This window comes from Eupeodes corollae, chromosome 3 (assembly GCF_945859685.1).
Source record: "Eupeodes corollae chromosome 3, idEupCoro1.1, whole genome shotgun sequence".
Classification (NCBI taxonomy): Eukaryota; Metazoa; Arthropoda; class Insecta; order Diptera; family Syrphidae; genus Eupeodes; species Eupeodes corollae.
The window spans coordinates 23,215,632-23,236,884 of NC_079149.1; the positions used below are offsets into that span (position 1 = coordinate 23,215,632).

Below are 21,253 nucleotides of genomic sequence, written 5' to 3' on the forward strand. Positions count from 1 at the left end.
AGTATCCAGGATATCCGAACATTCCGAGAGGCCAACATTGACTCGGACCACTACCTTGTTGTAGCCAAGGTACGGCTACGGATATCCCGATCCAAGCCAAAACAAGGAAGTACTGTGAGAAAATTCGACGTTAGACGGCTACAATCGCAAGAGACTGCCATGTCCTTTTCCGATCGAGTCTCTAATAACCTCCTAAGGAGTCCTATGCTTCCTGCATTAAGCATTGAAAACCAGTGGCAACATTGCCTTGCAGCCATCAGAGATGCCGCCTCTGAAGTGCTAGGTTTCACACGGCCACCACAGCGAAACCCCTGGTTTGACGACGAATGCCGGCAAGCGCACGCAGCGAAACAAGAGGCATACAAAACGGCGCTGCACAAAAGGACGAGAGCTGCTCGCGAGCTCTACGAGCAGAAGAGGAGAGAGGAACACCGGCTTCTTAGACGGAAAAAAAGAGAGCATGAGAAGCGCGCGATCGAGGAGATAGAGGGATGTCACAACAGGAATGAGGTTCGTAAATTTTACCAAAAGGTAAAAAAACCTCCCAAGGGTACCAGCCACGAACCGAAGCCTGTAAAGACGATCAAGGGAACATCGTAGTAGAACCACAGTCGATGCTGAGAATATGGAAAGATCATTTCTCCAAATTAAATAACGGCGATGACGAACCGAATTCCGCTGTAAGGGAAATAGAACCACTCAACCTCGGCGACGCAGATCAACAATTCCGCCTACCCGATCTTGACGAAGTGAAGATAGCTATATCTAAACTTAAGTCAAACAAAGCTGCTGGAGCTGACGGCATCACCGCCGAACTATTCAAAGCAGCAGGCGATGACTTGGTAGGGAGCATGCACCAACTCATCTGCAAAATTTGGTCGGAAGAAAGCATGCCCGATGAGTAGAATCTCAGCATAGTGTGCCCGATACATAAGAAAGGAGACCCTCTAAACTGCGCCAACTACAGAGGCATCAGTCTCCTTAACATTGCGTATAAGATCTTCTCTGCCGTATTATGTGAACGTCTGAAGCCATTCGTCAACAACCTGATTGGTCCTTATCAGTGTGGCTTCAGACCAGGAAAGTCCACTATCGACCAAATATTCACACTACGGCAGATCTTGGAAATGGAGCTTCAAATCGATACCCACCATCTCTTTATCGATTTCAAAGCCGCGTATGACAGCATCTATAGGAAAGAGCTCTACCGAGCAATGTCTAGTTTTGGCATCCCTGTCAAACTTATCCGTTTGTGCAGAATGACGATGGAGAATGCACGCTACTCTATCAAGGTCGGAAAAGATCTTACCGATGCATTTGATGTCAAAAAAGGTTTTAGACAAGGCGATGCACTGTCATGCGACTTCTTCAACATCGTTCTGGAAAGAATTGTGCAAAACTCAAGCGTCAACACTAGAGGCACAATCTTCCAAAGATCCATCCAATTACTCGGATACGCAGATGATATTGACATAATTGGAAGATCAAAGCGTGATGTCAGTGGAGCGTTTTTGAGCATTGCGACGGAAGCGAAGAAGATGGGTTTAGTGGTCAATGAGGGCAAGACCAAGTATATGCTGTCATCAAAAAAGGACACTGCACGACGACGTCTTGGACAAAACGTCACCATGGACAGCTATAACTTTGAGGTAGTTAAGGACTTTGTCTACCTAGGCACCGCTATTAATGCAGACAACGACACCAACGCTGAAATCAAACGAAGAATAACTCTTGCAAATCGCTGCTTCTTTGGACTTAGAAGGCAATTGAGAAGTAAAGTCCTCTCTCGAGCATGTAAAATCACCATCTATAAGACACTCATCGGTGAGGCCTGGACCCTGTCAAAGAAAGATGAGAGCGTCTTAGGATGCTTCGAGAGAAAAATTCTTCGGGTGATTTTTGGTCCCGTACGCATAAATGGAGAATGGAGGAGAAGATATAACGACGAACTGTACGGGCTGTACAGCGACACTGACCTAGTTAGCAGAATTAAAGTCCAACGGCTTAGATGGCTAGGTCATGTAGAGCGGATGGACATCAACGAAGGTCTTCGAATCCAATCCCGGGGAAGACCGCGACTCAGGTGGCGCACTCAGGTTGAAGAGGACCTCAACCAACTTGGCGTGCGAAACTGGAGACAGCTAGCTAGAGACCGAGCTGGCTGGAGACGCTTGTTGGTTGAGGCCTAGGTCCGCCCCGGACTGTAGCGCCACCTTAAGTAAGTAAGTAAGTAAGATTATAGCAGCATTTTTGGCGATATCAAATATGTGATCGCTCCACAACAAGTGGTTTGTAATGCACATATCTAGAACTGAAAGCTGTCCGGTCTCCTCGATGGAAGTTCCATCGATGATCGAATCTAGAAACGAATATGAAAAGCTGAGGGTACTGTTTTCAGCTAAACAATTCAGTGGGTTAGAAGTTTCAGACAAAAGAGCACTTATAAAAATAAGGAAAAGGAGCTCTGGGGCACACCAACGTTTATTCAGATTTAAACTCGTCCAAGACTACTTGAATTGAACGGTAATTTCTAACCCATTTCTTCACGATATTTTTTGAGCTGAAAATTTATCAGCGTTTCCATGACCTTGGAAAGAAGGGACGTAAGTGCAATTGGACGATAGTTAGAGGGTGAGGAGGATTAGTCTTTTTTATGGACAGGCTGGACAAATGCAGTTTTCCATCAACTTGGAAAGAGACCTGTAGAATAGGACAGATGGAAAAGCTTACGCAGTGGTTTTGCCAGGTTATCCTGTACAAACGGAAGAGTTTTGCAGGAATTCCAAAACTAGTCATGGCTCTATACAGTCTGTCGAGTAGATCGACTGTTTACTTTCCTTGTCTAGAACCAAACCGATAAGGACCTATCAGGTTGTTGACAATGGACTTTAGGCGTTCACATGTTACGGAAGGGAAGATTTTGTAAGCGATGTTAATTTGGTGCAGTTTAAAGGGTCTCCTTTTTTCAGTATCGGGCAAACAATACTGAGAAAAGTTAGTGATTTGAAGAATCAAAGCCGTGAACATGTCATTCAAGAACAACTGACAATATTTCTGCTGTGTTGACGAAAACCCATAGTGACAAGAAGAGAAATCTTCTGATTGAACACCTTTACACATTTTTTCTTAACGTTCACATTAAAAGATTCAATGTATTCCAATGTTCCACTATACTGACTCAAAACCTTAAATATGAAATTCATGAGTTGATCGAGTACTAAATGTGAGAATTGGTCATGGAAAAGTTTATGAAAAGGTTACGACGCACGCTGAATCTGTAGATGTAGACGTAGTTAATTGATATCGTTTTTAAGAACGTATTGTATAGATTTCTCTTAAAAAATTATCGTGTTGCTTTAAATCAAAATTAAATTTCTAACTGCCAAAAACCCTGATGAAATGACGTTTTGGGTTTTTTGATGACACCACCAATTGCTAAATGTTCAAATGTCGGAAATACATGTATATGTACATTTCCTGGTCACATTACTTCCTTGAGATACCTACAAGATAAATCCATTAAGGCAAGTTTTATCGGACCATCTTTTAAATAAGTTATAGAAAAAATATGAAAGTTTAACACAGGTAATGTTGAAGGAAATAGCACGCTTTAAAATGTATTTCATTTAAATGAATGAATGACAATTGTAATAAATTTTTTTGACAACATGCACATTAGATAATAACATTCCAATCATCATGTTAATTTTTTTCAGGGCTGCCTAAACTTCAAATACTTAATATTATCACAAAATTATTGTTTATTATTGTCTAGGAGGTACCTCAGAGCTACGCTACGTATTCTAATCAGTTTTATTAATTGACCTCTTAACCTGTGTTGTTTTATATGAGATAACGAGTGATGTGCAAAATATTTACATTTTTTTACAAATAGGCTGTTGTTTCTTTTTCTCGCAATGACCTCCAAAAATACGAAACCCATCTGTCACTGACACCCACTTAGACGCATCTGGGATAATGACACTATTCCAAAGGCCTTAAAGTTCATTTTAAACAACAAATTCAATTATTGTATATTTTATTATTCGAATATTTCTTTATTATGTGTGTTTTTATTTTTAATCAATTAATATTGAAGGTAATTCCTGATCTAAGGCTTCTATCTGAGCTTGTATTGATAATAATAATTGTTACATTTATTATGATTGATTGATTAGTGATATAACATTAGAGAACAATTTTTGTTTTGCAATTTAGCACTTGCTCTTTTTCCATATAAAAGCAAGTGCAAGTTTATAAAATTTAGTTTAGTTTAGTTATTAAAATATACGCATCAGTTATTAAAGAAGATGAATAAGTTCCTGGTAATAAAACAATAAATTGATTTTTGAGAATTATTCTATTGATGAACACATCCTTTATTGTCTATAGATATGCTTTGGGCTAGTGGCACTTTCAGCTGCTGTTCTAGCCTCACCTTATGGATATGGAGAACATAAGAACTCGATTGGAGAAGGACATGGAGGTGGCGGTGGTGGTGGCGGAAAAGGCTTTGGTGGAGGTGGCGGTGGAGGTGATGGTGGTGGTGGTGGTTGGGGAGGAAGTGGCGGTGGACATGGTGGATCATCAGGCCTGGGAGGTGGTTCTGGATTTAGCGGTGGACAAGGTGGAGGCCATGGAGGTGGCTTAGGTGGTGGTTCCGGAGGCGGTTTCGGAGGTGGTGATCAAGATGGTGGTCATGGAGGTGGTGGTCAAGGTGGAGGTGGTCACGGTGGTGGTGGCCAAGGTGGTGGTTTCGGAGGTGGTCAAGGTGGTGGACATGGTGGTGGATCTGGTGGAGGTGGACATGGAGGCGGTCGTCCAGGTGGCTCTGCTGGGTTCGGTAACTCAGGAGGACACAGTAGAAATCCAAGCTTTGGTGGTGGTGGAGGTGATGGCTGCCAGTTTGGTGGTTCATGTGGTGGTGGCGGCCATGGAGGTGGCGGTCATGGAGGTGGTGGCCATGGTGGTGGACATCATGGTGGTTATAAGACTCATGGATACTAAATTCGAAGATTCCATTTTTAGGAATTTGGCCTTTTTCAAAGTTTAAAATGTAATATAAGATTTTTAAATACGAACAAAATTATTAAAAAATAAAATTCTTCGATAAAGAAGTAAAGGAATTAAACACATAAATATCAGCTGTTTTATTTTGGTATTTTTATATTTCGTTCATATGTGAACCACTCTTATCTCTTAAATTTTAATACAAATAAATAAAATTTCTTGAAAAATTCCCAAATGCAATAATCATAATTTTTTTCTGATAAATATAAAAATATTTGTTTCCATTGACGTATAAAAGGAACATTTTTGAAATGTATTTTTCAATCTTTAGACAAATTTTAAAGCATCAGTTATTATAAAATGAAATTCTTGGTGGTTTTGGTTACTCTTCTAATTTGTGTTATTGCTGCATCAGCTATTCCAGTTGATAAAGGACATGATGGTGTTCATCATCAAGGACAACATGGTGCTGGTTCTGGTCACATACACGAACATGGTCATCAGCAAGTGAGACACGACCAGGGACAAAGTCACCATGCTGGTTTCTCTGAAGGTCATGGACCACAAGGTCATGGTCAACAAGGATTATCACAACAGCACCATGATTCTCATGGGCAACAAAGTGGACATGGACATAAACATTAAGTTAACTTGTATCAGTCAATTAATTTTTATTTGTTAAATAAATTTATAAAGTTACAATTTTTTAAGTAGTTCGTTAAACTTCGGATCCTTAAAATTCCTAAAGCGAAGAATGGAAGATCTTTCAAGAGTAGTCCTAATCATTAGAAAGTTCTACTCAAATTAGGATTTTTAGATTCGACGAAGATTTTAGTGGCTAAGTTTAGTTACGAACATTGTATGGTCATTTATTCCATGGTTTTAAGTTGGTAGCGATGAAATGTGACACCTGTCATTTTGACAGCTGTCATTAGAAGTTTCATAATATTAATTGAACGTTTGCCACTTACGATAGTTGATCGCTAATAAATAGAACAAAGTGATTAAACTCATTAAAACTTGCTACAAAAGTAGGGATTTAAACATAGTCCAGGTAACCCAAAGTTATCGGTTTCCCGGAGCTCGCAGCAGGGGCCAGGGTAGCTTAATTTCACGGTTTTGAGATGTCAATTACAATGATTTTCTTGAGGTTGGCTATTTGATTGGTATTGTTTTTTCTTAAAGCAAACATACTTATTTTTAAAATCTACAAATGCAGAAATTGCTAACGTACAAATCTTATACACTTCAAATTTCTTGAACATTTGGCAGCACTTATTTTGATGAACTTTTAGCATACTTTTACTTAAAAAAGATAGTACAAAAATAGCTAATGAACACTTGGGTCTTAAAGGAATAAAAAAGTACTTTTTAAAAATTTACTTTTATAAAATTGGCAACATTCTTTTTCTGTTGAATCCATTAAACCTTTTGAGGTTCAGGGGACTACACACAACCAGTTGCATAATTCATCATTAAAACTTAAATTAATTACCACGGATATTGAGCTAAAACACTTACCACTAAATTATGTTCAGACAACTAATTTACTCAATGTCTAGGATTTGTATACAATATTAATTATTGTTTTGAGTGGTAAGTTAGGTAATTTTTAATCTTTTGAACTGTAGTTGAGTTGAACTGATAGCGAAAATTAAATAATCATAAAATAACTACATTATAAGAAAAAACATAAAGCTGCTTTGATCATTGAAATTGTTTACAATAAATAATTTCGAATCAGTTTTCGTATAAAAGTGAGATGACTTATCATCTTCGATAACAGAAGTTATTCAAAATTCGGACAGATACGAGAAGTACAATCCTTCTGTCAAAAATAAAACAAAATATGACAAAATTTATTGTAAGTTCTTTTTATTTTTAATTATATATTAATTTTTCCTAATTTTAATTTTATTTACAGATAATTTTGTTTGTTCTTTTTGTAATTGCTTCATGTGATCGACCTAAAAAACTTAGACCACGCAATTTTGAACAAGTTCGGGAACAACAAAAGGCTTGGAGGAATAGTAATACAAATCCACAAAACATACCCGCAGGTGAAGTTCCTAAAGTTCAGGGACCACCATCAGGAAACCAACCTGGACAAGGAAATCGTAATAAAGTACAGATGTTAGGAAACAGTGATGCCAAAGATGAGTTTGGAATTCCAAGCTTTGGCGATTGATCAAAAACTTTTTTAAAAATGTTGCCAATTTAAAATATTAATAATTAGCTAGAAGTATGATTTTGTTCTTTGTATATTGTTTTTATTTGCAAATAGCGATGATTTCAAAAAACCGGTTATTGAAGGTTTTTATGTATTGGACATCATTCACGAATTTCAAAAATGGTCTTGTTATCTTTAAGCTTCACAAAATTTAATTTCAGTTGTTTTAAACTTACAAAAACAAGGATAAAATATATGTGTTAGCTCTTCAAGTTCAAGAAAAACTGTATCAGTAATAGAATGGCGGTTCTAACTCTTTGAGCTTTGCATAAATAAATTAAAAAGTTCAATTACAACTAATGCATGTATTTTTGAAAAAGTTACGAATTGTTTGGCGGTGTTCTAAATAAATTTTAGAGATAATCCTCATGCCTTATTTTTAACCTTGCAATATTTTTTTCGGAGTTGTTTTTTTGACAGCTGTCAATTATTTATGCTCAGCATGATTTCCCAGTCGCTTTGTCTATAAATAAGCGCGATCTTACATCGCTGCTGTAGCATTTTTATGGGTTTTCGTGAAATCTTTTGTCTACCCAGACAAGCTCGAGATAATTTACGATCTGGAAGACAATACTCGGCGCGTTATTGCTGAAATACGGTCCTCATTGGCTCTTGTCCGAAATAATTAATAAATCATAATGGAAAACCCTTATCTTTATAATAAAGCTAATTTCCTGGCCATAACGTTAAAAACCTCCAATTTTATTTTTAGCCCGAAATGTTCATAAGTGTAATACTGATTTGAAAATCTCTGTGAAATATTTCCCCAAAATAAAAATTAAATAGCTTCCTAAATTGGGGATTAGTTTTATTATGATATTGATTCCCAAATTCAAAAATGAAATGAGTTTCCAGAAAAAGATCAAAATAGGTCACCAGCTTAAGAATTTGGGTGCCGTGAAATAAGGAAAAGTGAAAGTGAAGGCCAACTATCGAAAATTGGACTTATTGCACTTAACAAAAGTGACATAAAGCTTACTTATTTTGAGATTTGCAACACCCCTGCACCCCTATTTATAAAGAGTGATAATTCCAAAAAATGCGTGAAATCTTTATTTGTATCGATAGTACGGTCCATATTATTTAATGTTTGAAGATTGTTTTATGCAGATGTTGACCTTGACTGCGCCTCAAATGGTCCATTCGTTTGGTCCAAATTTGGCATACTCATTCCACCATTGTCTTCTAATGCGTCAATTGAAACGGGCTTGTCTGTATAGACATGAGCTTTAACATAGCCCCACAAAAAATAGTCTAAAGCCGGCCAATTGACCTGTCCCGAAAGTGAAATAAAATGTTCACCGAACTTGGCCTCTCAATTAGTCCATTGTTGCAGTTGCTGTTTGGCATGTGGCACCGTCTTGTTGAAACCACATGTCATGCAAGTCAAGCTCTTGCATTTTTAGGCAAAAAAAAAGTTGGATATCATATCACCATAGCGCTCACCATTTACAGTAACGTTACCATTAGCATCATCTTTGAAGAAGTACGGTCCAATGATGCCACCAGCCCATAAACCAGCCCTTGTAATGATTCTGGCTGATATTACTCCAAAATCGACATGTTTTCTTATTTACCTACCCATTGAACCAAAAAAGAGCTTCATCACTAAACACAATTATCGGTAAAAAAGTGGATCTTCGGTCAATTTTCCAAGAGCCCATTCACCAAAAATTTTACGTTAAATTAGGTCGTTCGGCTTCAATTCTTGTACCAGCTGTATTTTGAAAGGCATCCTACCTAAATCCTTCCATCAAACCATCTGGAAATTGAGATCCTACAAAAAAAGATCATTTGACAATTGCAGCTTTGACATTAAATAAAAACATCAAGAAGGGTATTGAAGCGAGCTTGAAACTCGTCTCAATTCTTTATATAACTGAATCGAATTGTGTATTTAAAATCCGTGAAGAAAAACCTGTATGAAGGAGTTGGTTTTACAGATAATGCACTATGGTCTGTTTATTTGCATGGTTGTGTACAAAAAATATAGTTTTGTTTTAATCAAATTAAAAAAAAATTACACATGGAGTATGTAGCTATCTCACTTGCACTTCATAAGAAATATCAAAACACCATTTGCATTTTAGAAAGTGCTGTCAAACTTAACATTTTTAAATCTTCTTGTGCGTTGAAAACACCAAAAAGATTTATCTAATCTTAACTGAGATAAACCTTTAGTGGAAACATAGCAAAACTTAATTATCCATTTCTAAATGCACAACTACTCAACGAACACAGCCATCGAGATACAAATGCAATATCAATCATACGAATCGAAATCACATAAAATCCATTCGAGACTCGTATAAATGTCAAAAACCCAACCCTAGTAAGATTCTACGCTAACTTTCATCGGTAGTATTCATACTATGTGTATTGTTTTTGTTATTCGTGTAAGATCCTACTATAATATGAATATATTTTCTAACAAAACACGGGTCTTAGCACTAGCAGATACAGCTACGATATTGTCTTCAGTTCGCACTCTACGTAAGCGTGTTGGTAGTTAAATGTCCAACAATGTAAATTTGAATCAAAATTTAGTCACAATAGCCCGAATAGCTGCTTCAGTAGGTCGATTAAACTGACCATATGTTCTTTTGCGATGTTCTTTTGTAAGACGATTCATATTTAAATTATAGACCAAACCGAAGATGTTTGATAGTGTCAGCTGTTTAATCCAGTGTTGCCAGCTAACAAATCACATACGGCCAAATCATGCACGCGCGATAAAGGGGTTATGACTTATGTTTACCCTTATGCGAGGTTCTGGACTGTATCCAGAATTTGTTTTCTATTGCTGTGAGAAGTGTAATAAAAGCAATTTGACTTTATTAACTTCCCTTAGGAAGTTATTGTAATGGGTCCGATTTGTCAAATTGAAAATTTTGACATTTCTCGACGTTTCAAGGTCAATAGAGTCGAAATAAAAGATTTTTAAAAAGATGTCTGTGCGTGCGTGTGTACGTACGTTTGTACGTCCGTACGTTCGCGACGTTTTTTTCGTCCTCCATAGCTCAAGAACCAGAAGAGATATCGACTTCAAATAAATTTTGTTATACAGATAAAAAGGCAGAAAAATGCAGAAAGGGCTCTCGAGAAAATTGCGTGGGTGGTTTTTTTACCATAGCAGTTTGAAAAAAAAAGGTGAAAATTTTGGTTAACCCTAAATATCTTACGAACCAAAAACGCTAGAGAATTAAATTTTATATAATAAATTGTAACGTGATCTCAAAGAAGTATACTTTTTTGAAAAAAATATACCTAACGGTTTTTTTATAAATCAAAAAAACTGAAAAAAAAATTGTCACCTCCAAAATTTAACGACTAAAATATAATTTCATCTCCAAAACAATTTTGAGCAACGGAGAACAATGTTTTTGAAATCTGATAAAATTTTGAGAAAAATCGAATTGACAGTTTTTTTTATAAAAAATAAAAATCTAAAAACAACATTACTCAAAGTTGGTAAAAATTGAATATCGACTCAAATATCTTTTCAAAAACTTGAAATTTAGGCTTAAAACTTATTTTATCTTAAAAAAATATTGTTTTCAACATTCGATAAAATTAAAAAAAAAATAGAATTGACAGTTTTTTTACAAAAAATAAAAACCTAAAAAAAAATAATAAAAGTTGGTAAAAATTCATTTTCGACTTAAATATCTTTTCAAAACTTTGAGATATTGGCTTAAATTCACTTTTATCTTTCAAACACTATTATTTTCAACGTGCAGTAAGATTTTCAAAAAAATAGAATAGATAATTTTTTTACAAAAAATTAAAAACCGAAAAAAAAATAACAAAAGTTGGTAAAAATTGAATATCGACTCAAATATCTATTCAAAACTTTGAGATATTGGCTTTAATTTACTTTTATCTTTCAAAAAATATTGTTGTCAACATTCAGTAAAATTTTGAAAAAAATCGAATTAATAGTTTTTATACAAAAAAATAAAAACCGAACAAAATTTAACAAAAGTTGGTAAACATTGATTTTCGACTCAAATATCTTTTCAAAAATTTTAGATATTGGCTTCAAACTTATTTATTTTACAGAAAATATTCTTTTCAATATTCAATGATTTTTATATAAAAATCCAACAGTCCGTTTTTTTCATAATAAAATAAAATCTACAAAAAATAATACTCAAATTTGGTAAAATTGATACTAGTACATTATAGACAAACTTTTAAGCAAGACAAATCGACAGACGGGATGGGAAGTTATCAGTGTGGGTCGCATCCCAGCTTCTTTTTTATAATATATAATAAGACCAACTGTTAGAAATTGGCTTTATTACACTTTACAAAAGTGAAATAAGCAAATTCTTAAAATTTGGCATTATTTCATACCATTTTATATCTTTACTCTTTAAATAAGTGAATTAACGCCAATTTTCAAAGTTCGTCATATTAAATTTTGACAAAGTGAAATAAGCGCAAATTATTTTGAGAAATAAGGCCAACTTATTTTATCCAAGCGAAGGCACCTAAGCAGGAGAGTTGAATACATACCTCACTGTTTATTGATAACTCTTATAAGTGATATAAGACCAATTTGACCCTTTTACACTATGTTATAGGGAAAAAAGAAAAAAAGAAAAACTCCTAAAAATTGACCTTATTACACTTCCTTAATTTGGGGATTAATTATGATAATGATAATAATGAAATAATTCCCCATTTCCATACCATTTGTTGGGCGGTTTTTCGTATTTTTTTTTTGGGGTTATTTTTTGGGAAACTATTGCACGAAGCCACAATGTAATTCATCGTACATTTGATATTTTTTATCAAGTAGTTATCAATAAATGGCATACAAAATATTGTGCAACTATATTCTAACTAATTTTTTTTATTTATACACAATAACATTTTTAATTTAAAACAAATAATATTGTATTTAGGACTCATCTAATCTCCCAAATCTGGAACTTCATATCTATCTTTGTGATTGCTTTGGCCTGATGTTACTACACTACTTTGGGGTGTTTGTGGCTTTATGTCTCCTGATGTAACTTTCTTAGGTTCACTAGCTGGAATTGTGGCTGCAATAATGGTACTTGTTTTATTTAAAATTTGACTTATTTTTTGATATTTCTTTGGTCTCGGACGTCTTGATTGTGATTGTACACTTGCAGTAATTGCCAAAATGACAATTAAAAATATCTACGAACGAACGAGAATATGATATGTTTAAGAATTAAGTTGATTTCAAACTAAAATAAACTCACAATTAATTTTGCCATTGTTTTGCAAACAAAAATTTAAGAAGGTTTGAATCCAACCGAATTTAAATTACGTTCTGTTTTAGAAGATAATAATTCGGCTTATTTTTATACAAAAACTCAGGGGTATGTTCCTCTGAGTTAGGTAATTTGTATACCAAAACTTTTATTATAAACATTGCTGTTTTATTACTATCACAGACAAATATGTAAATGTACGTATTTATTCTAAACAATAATTAACATTACTTCAAAAGATTAGAACTGACCTGAGTCTATCACTTTAACATTATTATTCAATTCTTTTTGTATGTTTTGTTTTGATTCTTTTATTAATTGAGTAAGTATAGTTTTTGTTTGTTTGTTTATTTTCATATATCTAAGAGCAAACAGGTGTTTAAGCTAATGGATTTTTCAGCAAGATGTAATAAACTTCTACTGAGTGAAAAATGTTGCCAGATGAAATCAATAATGAAAAAAGAATTTCAAAAACCACTATGAATATATTAATTAGAATGTAATATACGCATATGTTTTTAATGTTAGAACTACATGTATAACATTCAACATCCGCCTTTTAGTATCAAATATAACCAATATAGATTTTCCATTTTTTTTAAAATGTAACAACAACTTAGGATCTTAGTTTTTAACTGAATTTAATTCAGAACCTCAAACGTTTTTCCTTTTGGCAGGTAGCTGTCTCTTTTGTGTTATACAAATGATAAGGTAGTTCGAAGTGTAGTTGAAAGAAAAGAGACAAATATTTGACTAGTAAACAAACATAATACAAAATAGATATCGCTGTACGAAAAGTGTACGACTTGAATCTACATTCTTTGATTTTGGCAGAGTAACCTATTATAGTGATTGCCGATAATAAAACATAGTTCATATCGATTCTGAGAACCTTTAACAATGCCAGGATGTTGATTAAACGTAATTTCATACACAAAATGTAACGTCAAGCGATCTTTAACTGACACTACTAATTCTCGGATATAAGCTATTCACGGTATTGCGTTTTATACCTGGATTTAAGGCCTGTGTAATCGTCTTGTTAAAACCACATACCATAAATATCTATTCTGTTATTTACACTAACCGAAAAAAAGGACCCTATGAAACCACGGCATGAAGAGCGCAAAAAGAATTCTAAAGGGTGGTTAAGTTTTAAGGGCCGATGTTAAATGTGAATCACAGCTAAAAGTACATTTTTTGCATTTCATTTGACATTTCTCAATTTCAGACTAATTCAATTTGAACATTGGAAAGATACATACTCGAGGAATGTGAGAACAGCTGAAGACGAAGAGCCGTCCATCTCAACTCGTTGTCGTGCCATTGCGTCTCTCATGCTCATCGTTGAAGAACTGAAGCTTCCTGGCCGTTTCAAGCGTGGTGTATGGTCAGAATGGTGTCATCTGTGTATTCGTCAATAAGTAAAGTCGCCCATTTGGGCGAAAGATAAATCTAAGAATAATTGTCGGAAAACCAATGAACCCACATAGAGTGACTGTTTGGTGCAGTATATGGGCTGGCCGCATCACCGGACCGTATTTTTCGTACAAAATGAAAAGGCAGTAACATGGTGTTCGCTGTGGTGAAATGGATTGGACGATCGTTGTTTCAACAGGATCGGACGGTGAATTTTGTCAAAAAAAACCAACGACAGTGTTATCCCACGTCATAACGATGTTAATTTTTCGGCAAAATCATGTGATTTGACATCAATTGATTTCTTTCTTTGGGGTTATTTAAAAAAAAAATGGTGTGCGTCGATAAGTCATCAACAATTCAAAACCTTAATGGCTGAATCACAAGCACGCTTCAGCTTCGGCTTCACCTGGCGTTTACGAGTTCAGCCATAAGAATTCAATGCATGCTATTACAATGGAGCTTTGACCTCACGTTTCGTTTGGCAATCGTAAGGAAAAGAACGTAATGTGAATCCAAACGGACGCTCAAGTTCAACTATCTGAACATTTGCTTTGTCTGACAGCTCAACAGCTGTAGAAAAATGTCAACAAACAAAATATTTGCTCTTTGGAGGGATGAAATAATAGATATGTCATTCAAAGCAATCTCCAAGCAGGTCCACCGTAACGCAGACGAAGCTGAAGCGTGTTTGTGATTCAGCCATAAGGCTCAGATAGTTCGGCACATTAACGGCATGAAATCTCAAATATACCTCAGCGTCATCGAAATTTGGAACATCGAATGGAGGTTTGTCGCCGAGGCCCCAATGGCCATTTGACCAAAACTTTGTTTCATTCACAATTGAACCATAAAAAGAAATAACAATTATTAACTAAATAATTTGTGTTTTATTTGAAATCAACATCGGCCCTTAAAATTTGTATTTATTATGTATTTATTATTATTTTTACTAAAAAAAAGTGTTGTGTTAAAAAAGATGCCAACAATATTTTTCATATAAAAAAATAGTTTAGTTTAAAAATCTAGTTTTGTTTAATAGATTTTTAGCATTTCTTGAATTTGTACCAACTGGATGAATGAAATTAATTTGAGAGATATCAAGAACCAATTTTTACCAAATTTGCGTACTATTTTTTGTAAATTTTATTTCTTTTTTTTGAATATACGGACTGTGGGATTTATAAAACAAAAACTACTGAATATAGAAAATATTCTGTGAAATAAAAAAGTTTGAAGACAATATTTTTTATTTTCTAAAAGCTATTTGTGTCGAAAGTAAATTTTTACCAAGTTTAAGTATTATTTTTTTTAGGTTTTTATTTTTCGTAAAAACAACTGTCAATTAGATTTTTCTCAAAATTTTACTAAATGTTGACAACAATATTTTTTAAAAGATAAAAGTAGTTTTAGGCAAACATCTTAAAGTTTTGAAAAGATATTTGAGTCGAAAATCAATTTTTACCAACTTTTATTAATTTTTTTTTTAGGTTTTTATTTGTTGTAAAAAACTGTCAATTAGATTTTTCTGAAAGTTTTTTCTAATGTTGAAAACAATATTTCTTATAGGTAAAAATTAGTTGAAAGCCATAATCTCAAATTTTTAAAAGATATTTGGGTCAAAAATTAATTTTTACCAACTTTTAGTAATTTTTGTTTAGGTTTTTATTTTTTAAGAAAACTATTAATTCGTTTTTTTTTTTCAAATTGTCCAAATGCTGAAAATAATATTTCTTATAAATGAAAATTAGTTGGAAGCCATAATCTCAAAGTTTTAAGAAGATATTTGAGTCAAAAATTAATTTCTCCAACTTTTGTTAAATTTTCTTTTAAGTTTTTATTTTTGTATACAAAAATTGTCAACTCATCTTTTTTTTTAATATTAACGAATGTTAAAACAACATTTCTTATAAGATGAAATTAATTGAAAGCCATAAACTCAAGTTTTTGAAAAGATATTTGAGTCGATGTTCAATTTTTACAAACTTTGAGTAATATTTTTTTAAGGTTTTCCTTTTTTTTTTATAAAAAAACTATCAATTCGATTTTTTCAAAATTTTACCTGATATCAAAAACGTTATTTGTTTCATTGCACAAAATTGTTTTGGAGATGAAACCATTTTTTGTTCGTAAACGTTTCGCGGTGACAAATATTTTTCTTCAGTTTTTTTGATTTAGAAAAAAATGTATTTGTTTGGTATCACGTTACAATATATACTATACAATTTTATTCAAGTCTCTAGCGGTTCTGTTTCGGGTTATCCAAAATATTCACATTTTTTTTAAATTCTATAATAAAATAAACCACACCTTTAATTTTGTTGAGAGTCCCTTCTGTATTATTATCTGAATAACAAAAATTATTTGAAGTCGATATCTCTGCTGGTTCTTAAGCTATGGACGACGAAAAAAAGTAGCGAGCGTACGAAAGTAAGTACACACGCACGCAAAGACATCATTCTAAAAATCTTTTATTTCGACTCTAGGGACTTCAAAACGTCGAGAAATGTTCAAATTTTTCAATTCGACAAATCGGAGCGATTACAATAACTTTCTATGGAAAATTAAAAATAACTTCCCTAACCTAAGGATATATTCCGGTCATCTTTTTTTTATTTTTGTGGATATTCGGCATGAAGTCGTAACGCTTTCCAGAACTTTGTCAGAAAAATTCCCCATCCATGAGCTATAGGTGGAACTTATGCAAGCATGTCATGCTACCGTGGCCTGGACCCTCTTTCTTTCAACCTTCCAGGATCAGCAACTTGTAGCCAGAGGTTAAAACCTAGACGGATTCGTTACAAAATCAAGTGACGAAAAAGCCTTAATAAATCATTTTAATTTTAACACTTAAATAACTCGTGACTTTATTATATATGTAAGTTGTATGTCTACAGAACTACGCATGTGTACATAGCTTAAATTCTAAACATGGTTCTTCCGTTTGAACCCCAGTTCACCCTATGATTATCGAAATTTTGAAAATAACAACAATCATTCATATATTTCAATCTTTCAAAAATATTTAAATGTGTACCTTATCTGAATATATGTTCAAAAATCTTTTAACCTAGGTACATCATACGTTCAAAAATCGTTCTCTCCCTTTAACTGCTGGCTTGCTTTAAATGTTTTGCGATAATGGTCAATTTTAGACCCAAAGAAGAAGTCGGTACGTGTGTCAAAAAAATGATAACGAAGGAGATAACTGATAACAAAAAAATCACAAACATTCGAAAGAGGACAAACAAAAAAGAAATGAATGAATAAAATAATAAACAATGAGAGAAATAAACCAACCCAAAAAATAGACGAAAATGTTATCTTCAAAAATTCAAATTATGTAGATTGCTATAAATTTATGCTCAGAATCAGTGTTGCCGTCATAATCACAAAAAACAATCAGTCTACGAATTTTCGTATAAATAAACGATGGAAGAGGTCCTCAAAAACAGTACGATCCCAACATTTAGACAGTTCACTTTAAAAACTTTAAATTCGTCTTCAACAACTTAACAAAATGGCAAAATTCATGGTGAGTCAAATTTATCAATTGATTTTATTTTCTATTTTCTGAACATATTTTTATTTTTTTATAAAAATCATAGATTATCTTTGCAACTCTGTTACTATTGGCATTTGTCGCTAGTTCACCACTTCATGATGGAGGACGTCTTTTGGGACAAAATGGACATGGACAACGAGGTTATGATCAAGGCGGTCATGGACAGCAAGGTTTAGGTCAACACAATTATCACAATGGTAATAATTTGGGACAAGATGGTCATGGACAACATGGCTTCGGTCATCATGAAAACGATGGACATGATCATAGTAATAGTGGTCGCGAGGGACATGAACACCATAAACACGACCATTCTCGTCATCATCATTAAGTAACATTAAGTAATTTCGTGTGATCTAATTTTAACAAGAAATAAAAAAGTGCCATAAAAGTTCTTAAATTTGTAAAAAGCAATGATTTTCCTTAATTTTCATAAAATAGAAACAAAATTTGTTCGAACACCAAAAGGAAATGAACACAAGATAAGTTTTCTTGAGATTTTGAATTTATGGCGATTATTGAATCCAATCATTGAAATTCTATTGGTAGTTTGGTGATGGCGATCATTGAATTTTTCTAGTATTGACAAACTGATAGAAATTTGAAACACAAATCAGTGGAATGTGTCCATTAATTTTTTGAGCTGTTCTTTTCAGCTATTCCCATCAGCAATTCTGTCATCGTCTCTCAATCTAGTGCGGGTGACATTGCGCATCATCAACATTCCGATCATCAGCCGCTACTGATTGATGATATCAAGTCTATTTCATTAGATAAATATATAAAGAAATAGTAGAGCTGAAAAAGGTAAATTTAAACTGTCTGTCTTCTCTACATGTGCTAAAGGAAGAGAAGAAGGAAATGCAAATGAAATAAACTTACTGCAGTTTAGACTGAATTCGCTTGAACCAGAGAGAAAAAACTAACTTAGCGAATAATTTGAACATGGAAATTCATCTAAGAGAGAAATTGCAACTAGGAAGAAATGTTTAGCAAGTTTAAGATATTTGAAGCAATATTCGAGTCTCTCATGTTTTACGCGGCACAAACTTGGGCAACGAAACTGTTGAGAAACTTCTCCAATTCTGATAGATGGGAATTTGGATCAAATTTAGAAGAAAATGTAAAAGATCAAATTATCCAAAATTGCCTGTCAACTACTCTTCGAAGAGATTTGCTCAAACGAGGTGATTCTAGTCTCAAAGAAATTTTACGAGTTGCAAAAGTTTTTGAAACCGTTGCTCAACAAGAAAAATGTTTTGATAAGCGAGAACCACAAATTGATGAAATCAGCTCAAATATAAATTCCTGGAAAACGAAACAACAAAATCAACCATATTCCCCACAACATATTGAATGTCATCGATGTGGATATTCCGGTCATATTAAGAATGATGAAAAATGTCCAGCATTTGAAGAAATTTGCAATAAATGTTGGACCATTTTTCCAAGAAATGTTGATCACGAAAACGAAGTTATTAATTTGGTGGTAAACATAACTCATTGAATACAATGATAAAACCTGATTGTCAACTAGATCATTCCAAAGGAAAACATATTGAAGAATCAGTCAAGCAAATAAAAAATAAGGACGGATACGTTTTCAATGTAACCACGAAGAATGATAATTGTGAAGTTCAATGCAGAATTGGAGCAGTTCTTGTGAATGCCATTATCGATTCTGGTTCCAAATATAATTTAATGAGTCAGCACACGTGGGAGACATTGAAATCAAAAAACATAATTGTATCAAATCAACGGAAAGAGACTGGAAAAGTTTTTAAAGCATACGGTGCATTTACTGCTGAACTTGACCTATCAGGTAAAAACAGAAGTGAGAAGGAAACTTCTGATCGGACGAGAAAACGACACTAAAATAGGTATTATGAAAATCGATCATACAATTTATAATATAGATGAAGGAAAGATGCTACAAATGGAAAAATTAAAGGTAGTTTGGTAGATATACCAATAAAGAAAGATGCTACACCCGCAGTTCAACCGTACCGAAGAATTCCTAAAGCATTAGAGAAAGCAGTTGACACTAAAATTGAGAAACTTCTTGCGCAAGATGTTATTGAAAAAGTTAACGTACCAGCAAAGCTAGTTTCTCCAATGGTCGTTATAGCAAAGGGAGATGACATTCGGCTATGCATTGATATGCGTCAAACAAACGAAGCCATTGAGCGAGAACATTACCCTCTTCCAACAATAGAAGATTTCTTGCCACACCTTGGAAAAGGAAAAATTTTCTCTAAGCTTGAGCTTGGTTCTTTTGTCTTGCACCATCAGAAAAAATAGCTGTTACCGTCTGAACCTAGGCAGCGCCTTTCTATAGATTGTTTGGGCCCTCTACCATCACATCACCACTCGTTTGATTATTATAGTCGGTACATAGAAATTGAAATAATGAAAAAGATTGATTCTACGGAGATAATTAAACGGCTACAAATTATATTTGCACGATTCGAACTACCTTTATCAATTACTGCCGATAATGGAAGACAATTTATAAGTGAAGAATTTCACGACTATTGTAATATTAACAATATTCATTTGATTCGCCAGAAAACAATTATTAGAGAACACTGTGGAGGTAATTGGAATTCCGGATTTAAATAAAACGAACGCTTTGGATAAAGCTCCTAACCTTTTCTCCGTTGGACTGGATACGAACAGAAGTGAAAAAAAATTGATAAATTTTATATACAACAAATCAACAAGAGTGGTATTTAACCAAGTGTCTCTGCTGCTGCAACTTAAGAACCATCTTTTACAAGTGTTTTGGGTATACAATTTTGCTCACATAACTCTAAACGTGAGCTTATGAGGAAAACAGTGGAGTTCAAAAAACGCATGACAGCTAAAATTTTTGGGAATAAATACAGCGAAAAAATCGCTACTTATATAATTAACAGTTCGTCATACCATACTAGAGAACATCGAAAAGCTGCTGATATTGCTAGAAAATCTAAAGGATACAAATTTCTATGGTTTCAAAATTCCATGGAATTCCGTTGATGACTATTTAATGTTGTTGGCTTCTTGTGGTTTAGATTCTTATATAAACGTGCCTACTAGAATTGCTGAAAACTCTAAAACATGTATTGACCATATTTTCTGCAGGAATAGTTTGTCGAGTGTTTTCATAATATTAAAGGGGAATGGAAAATTGTGAATAAACTTTTAAATCGTAGTTATCAATCAAAAAAGCCTTAAGTTATAGAAGGTGAAAACATTCCAATAACTGATACTACTGAAATTGCTAATCATTTTTCATTTCTATTGCTGAAAATGTCTAATGATAATGTTAATACAGAAAATCTTTTTTATGTTCCTATTTTGCCTTGTGAATTATTTTGTATCATTAAAAAGTTAAAAAAATCAAGTTCTGTGACCAACGATAATTGATTCAGCTTTATATTTACACAAATTGCTTACAATATTGTGGATGTACTTTCACATATTTTCAATAAAAGTGTGTACGGTGGTGTTTTTCCAAGCGGTCTGAAGATTGCTGAAATTATTCCTCTACACAAAAAATCAAACCCTTGCACTATGAATAATTATAGGACTATTTCACTGTTAGCTGTTTGTTCTAAAATTTTTGACAAAGCAATCGAGAAAAGAATTTTGAAGTTTATGATAAAAATATTTTTTTAGTGAATCTCAATTTGGATTTAGAGCCCATAAATTATGAAAACATAAACAAGAATTTTTTTACAGTTGGACATTTCATTGATAGGGTCAGTTGGGGTAATTGGGGACAGTTTTTGC

General features: G+C 33.7%; 2 protein-coding genes across 2 annotated transcripts; both read left to right on the forward strand.

The window, feature by feature from the left end:
* Positions 1 to 4,168: 4,168 nt before the first annotated feature.
* Positions 4,169 to 5,720, forward strand: LOC129949763 (uncharacterized). Its single transcript, XM_056061405.1, has 2 exons — positions 4,169 to 4,325; positions 4,393 to 5,720. Exons 1-2 carry the CDS (start codon positions 4,311 to 4,313, stop codon positions 5,005 to 5,007), a joined length of 630 nt encoding a protein of 209 aa, XP_055917380.1. The 5' UTR covers positions 4,169 to 4,310; the 3' UTR covers positions 5,008 to 5,720.
* An 11,587-nt stretch (positions 5,721 to 17,307) lies between these two features.
* Positions 17,308 to 17,890, forward strand: LOC129952168 (antifungal protein-like). The gene is made up of 2 exons (XM_056064625.1): positions 17,308 to 17,446; positions 17,520 to 17,890. Exons 1-2 carry the CDS (start codon positions 17,432 to 17,434, stop codon positions 17,805 to 17,807), a joined length of 303 nt encoding a protein of 100 aa, XP_055920600.1. The 5' UTR covers positions 17,308 to 17,431; the 3' UTR covers positions 17,808 to 17,890.
* Positions 17,891 to 21,253: the final 3,363 nt, after the last annotated feature.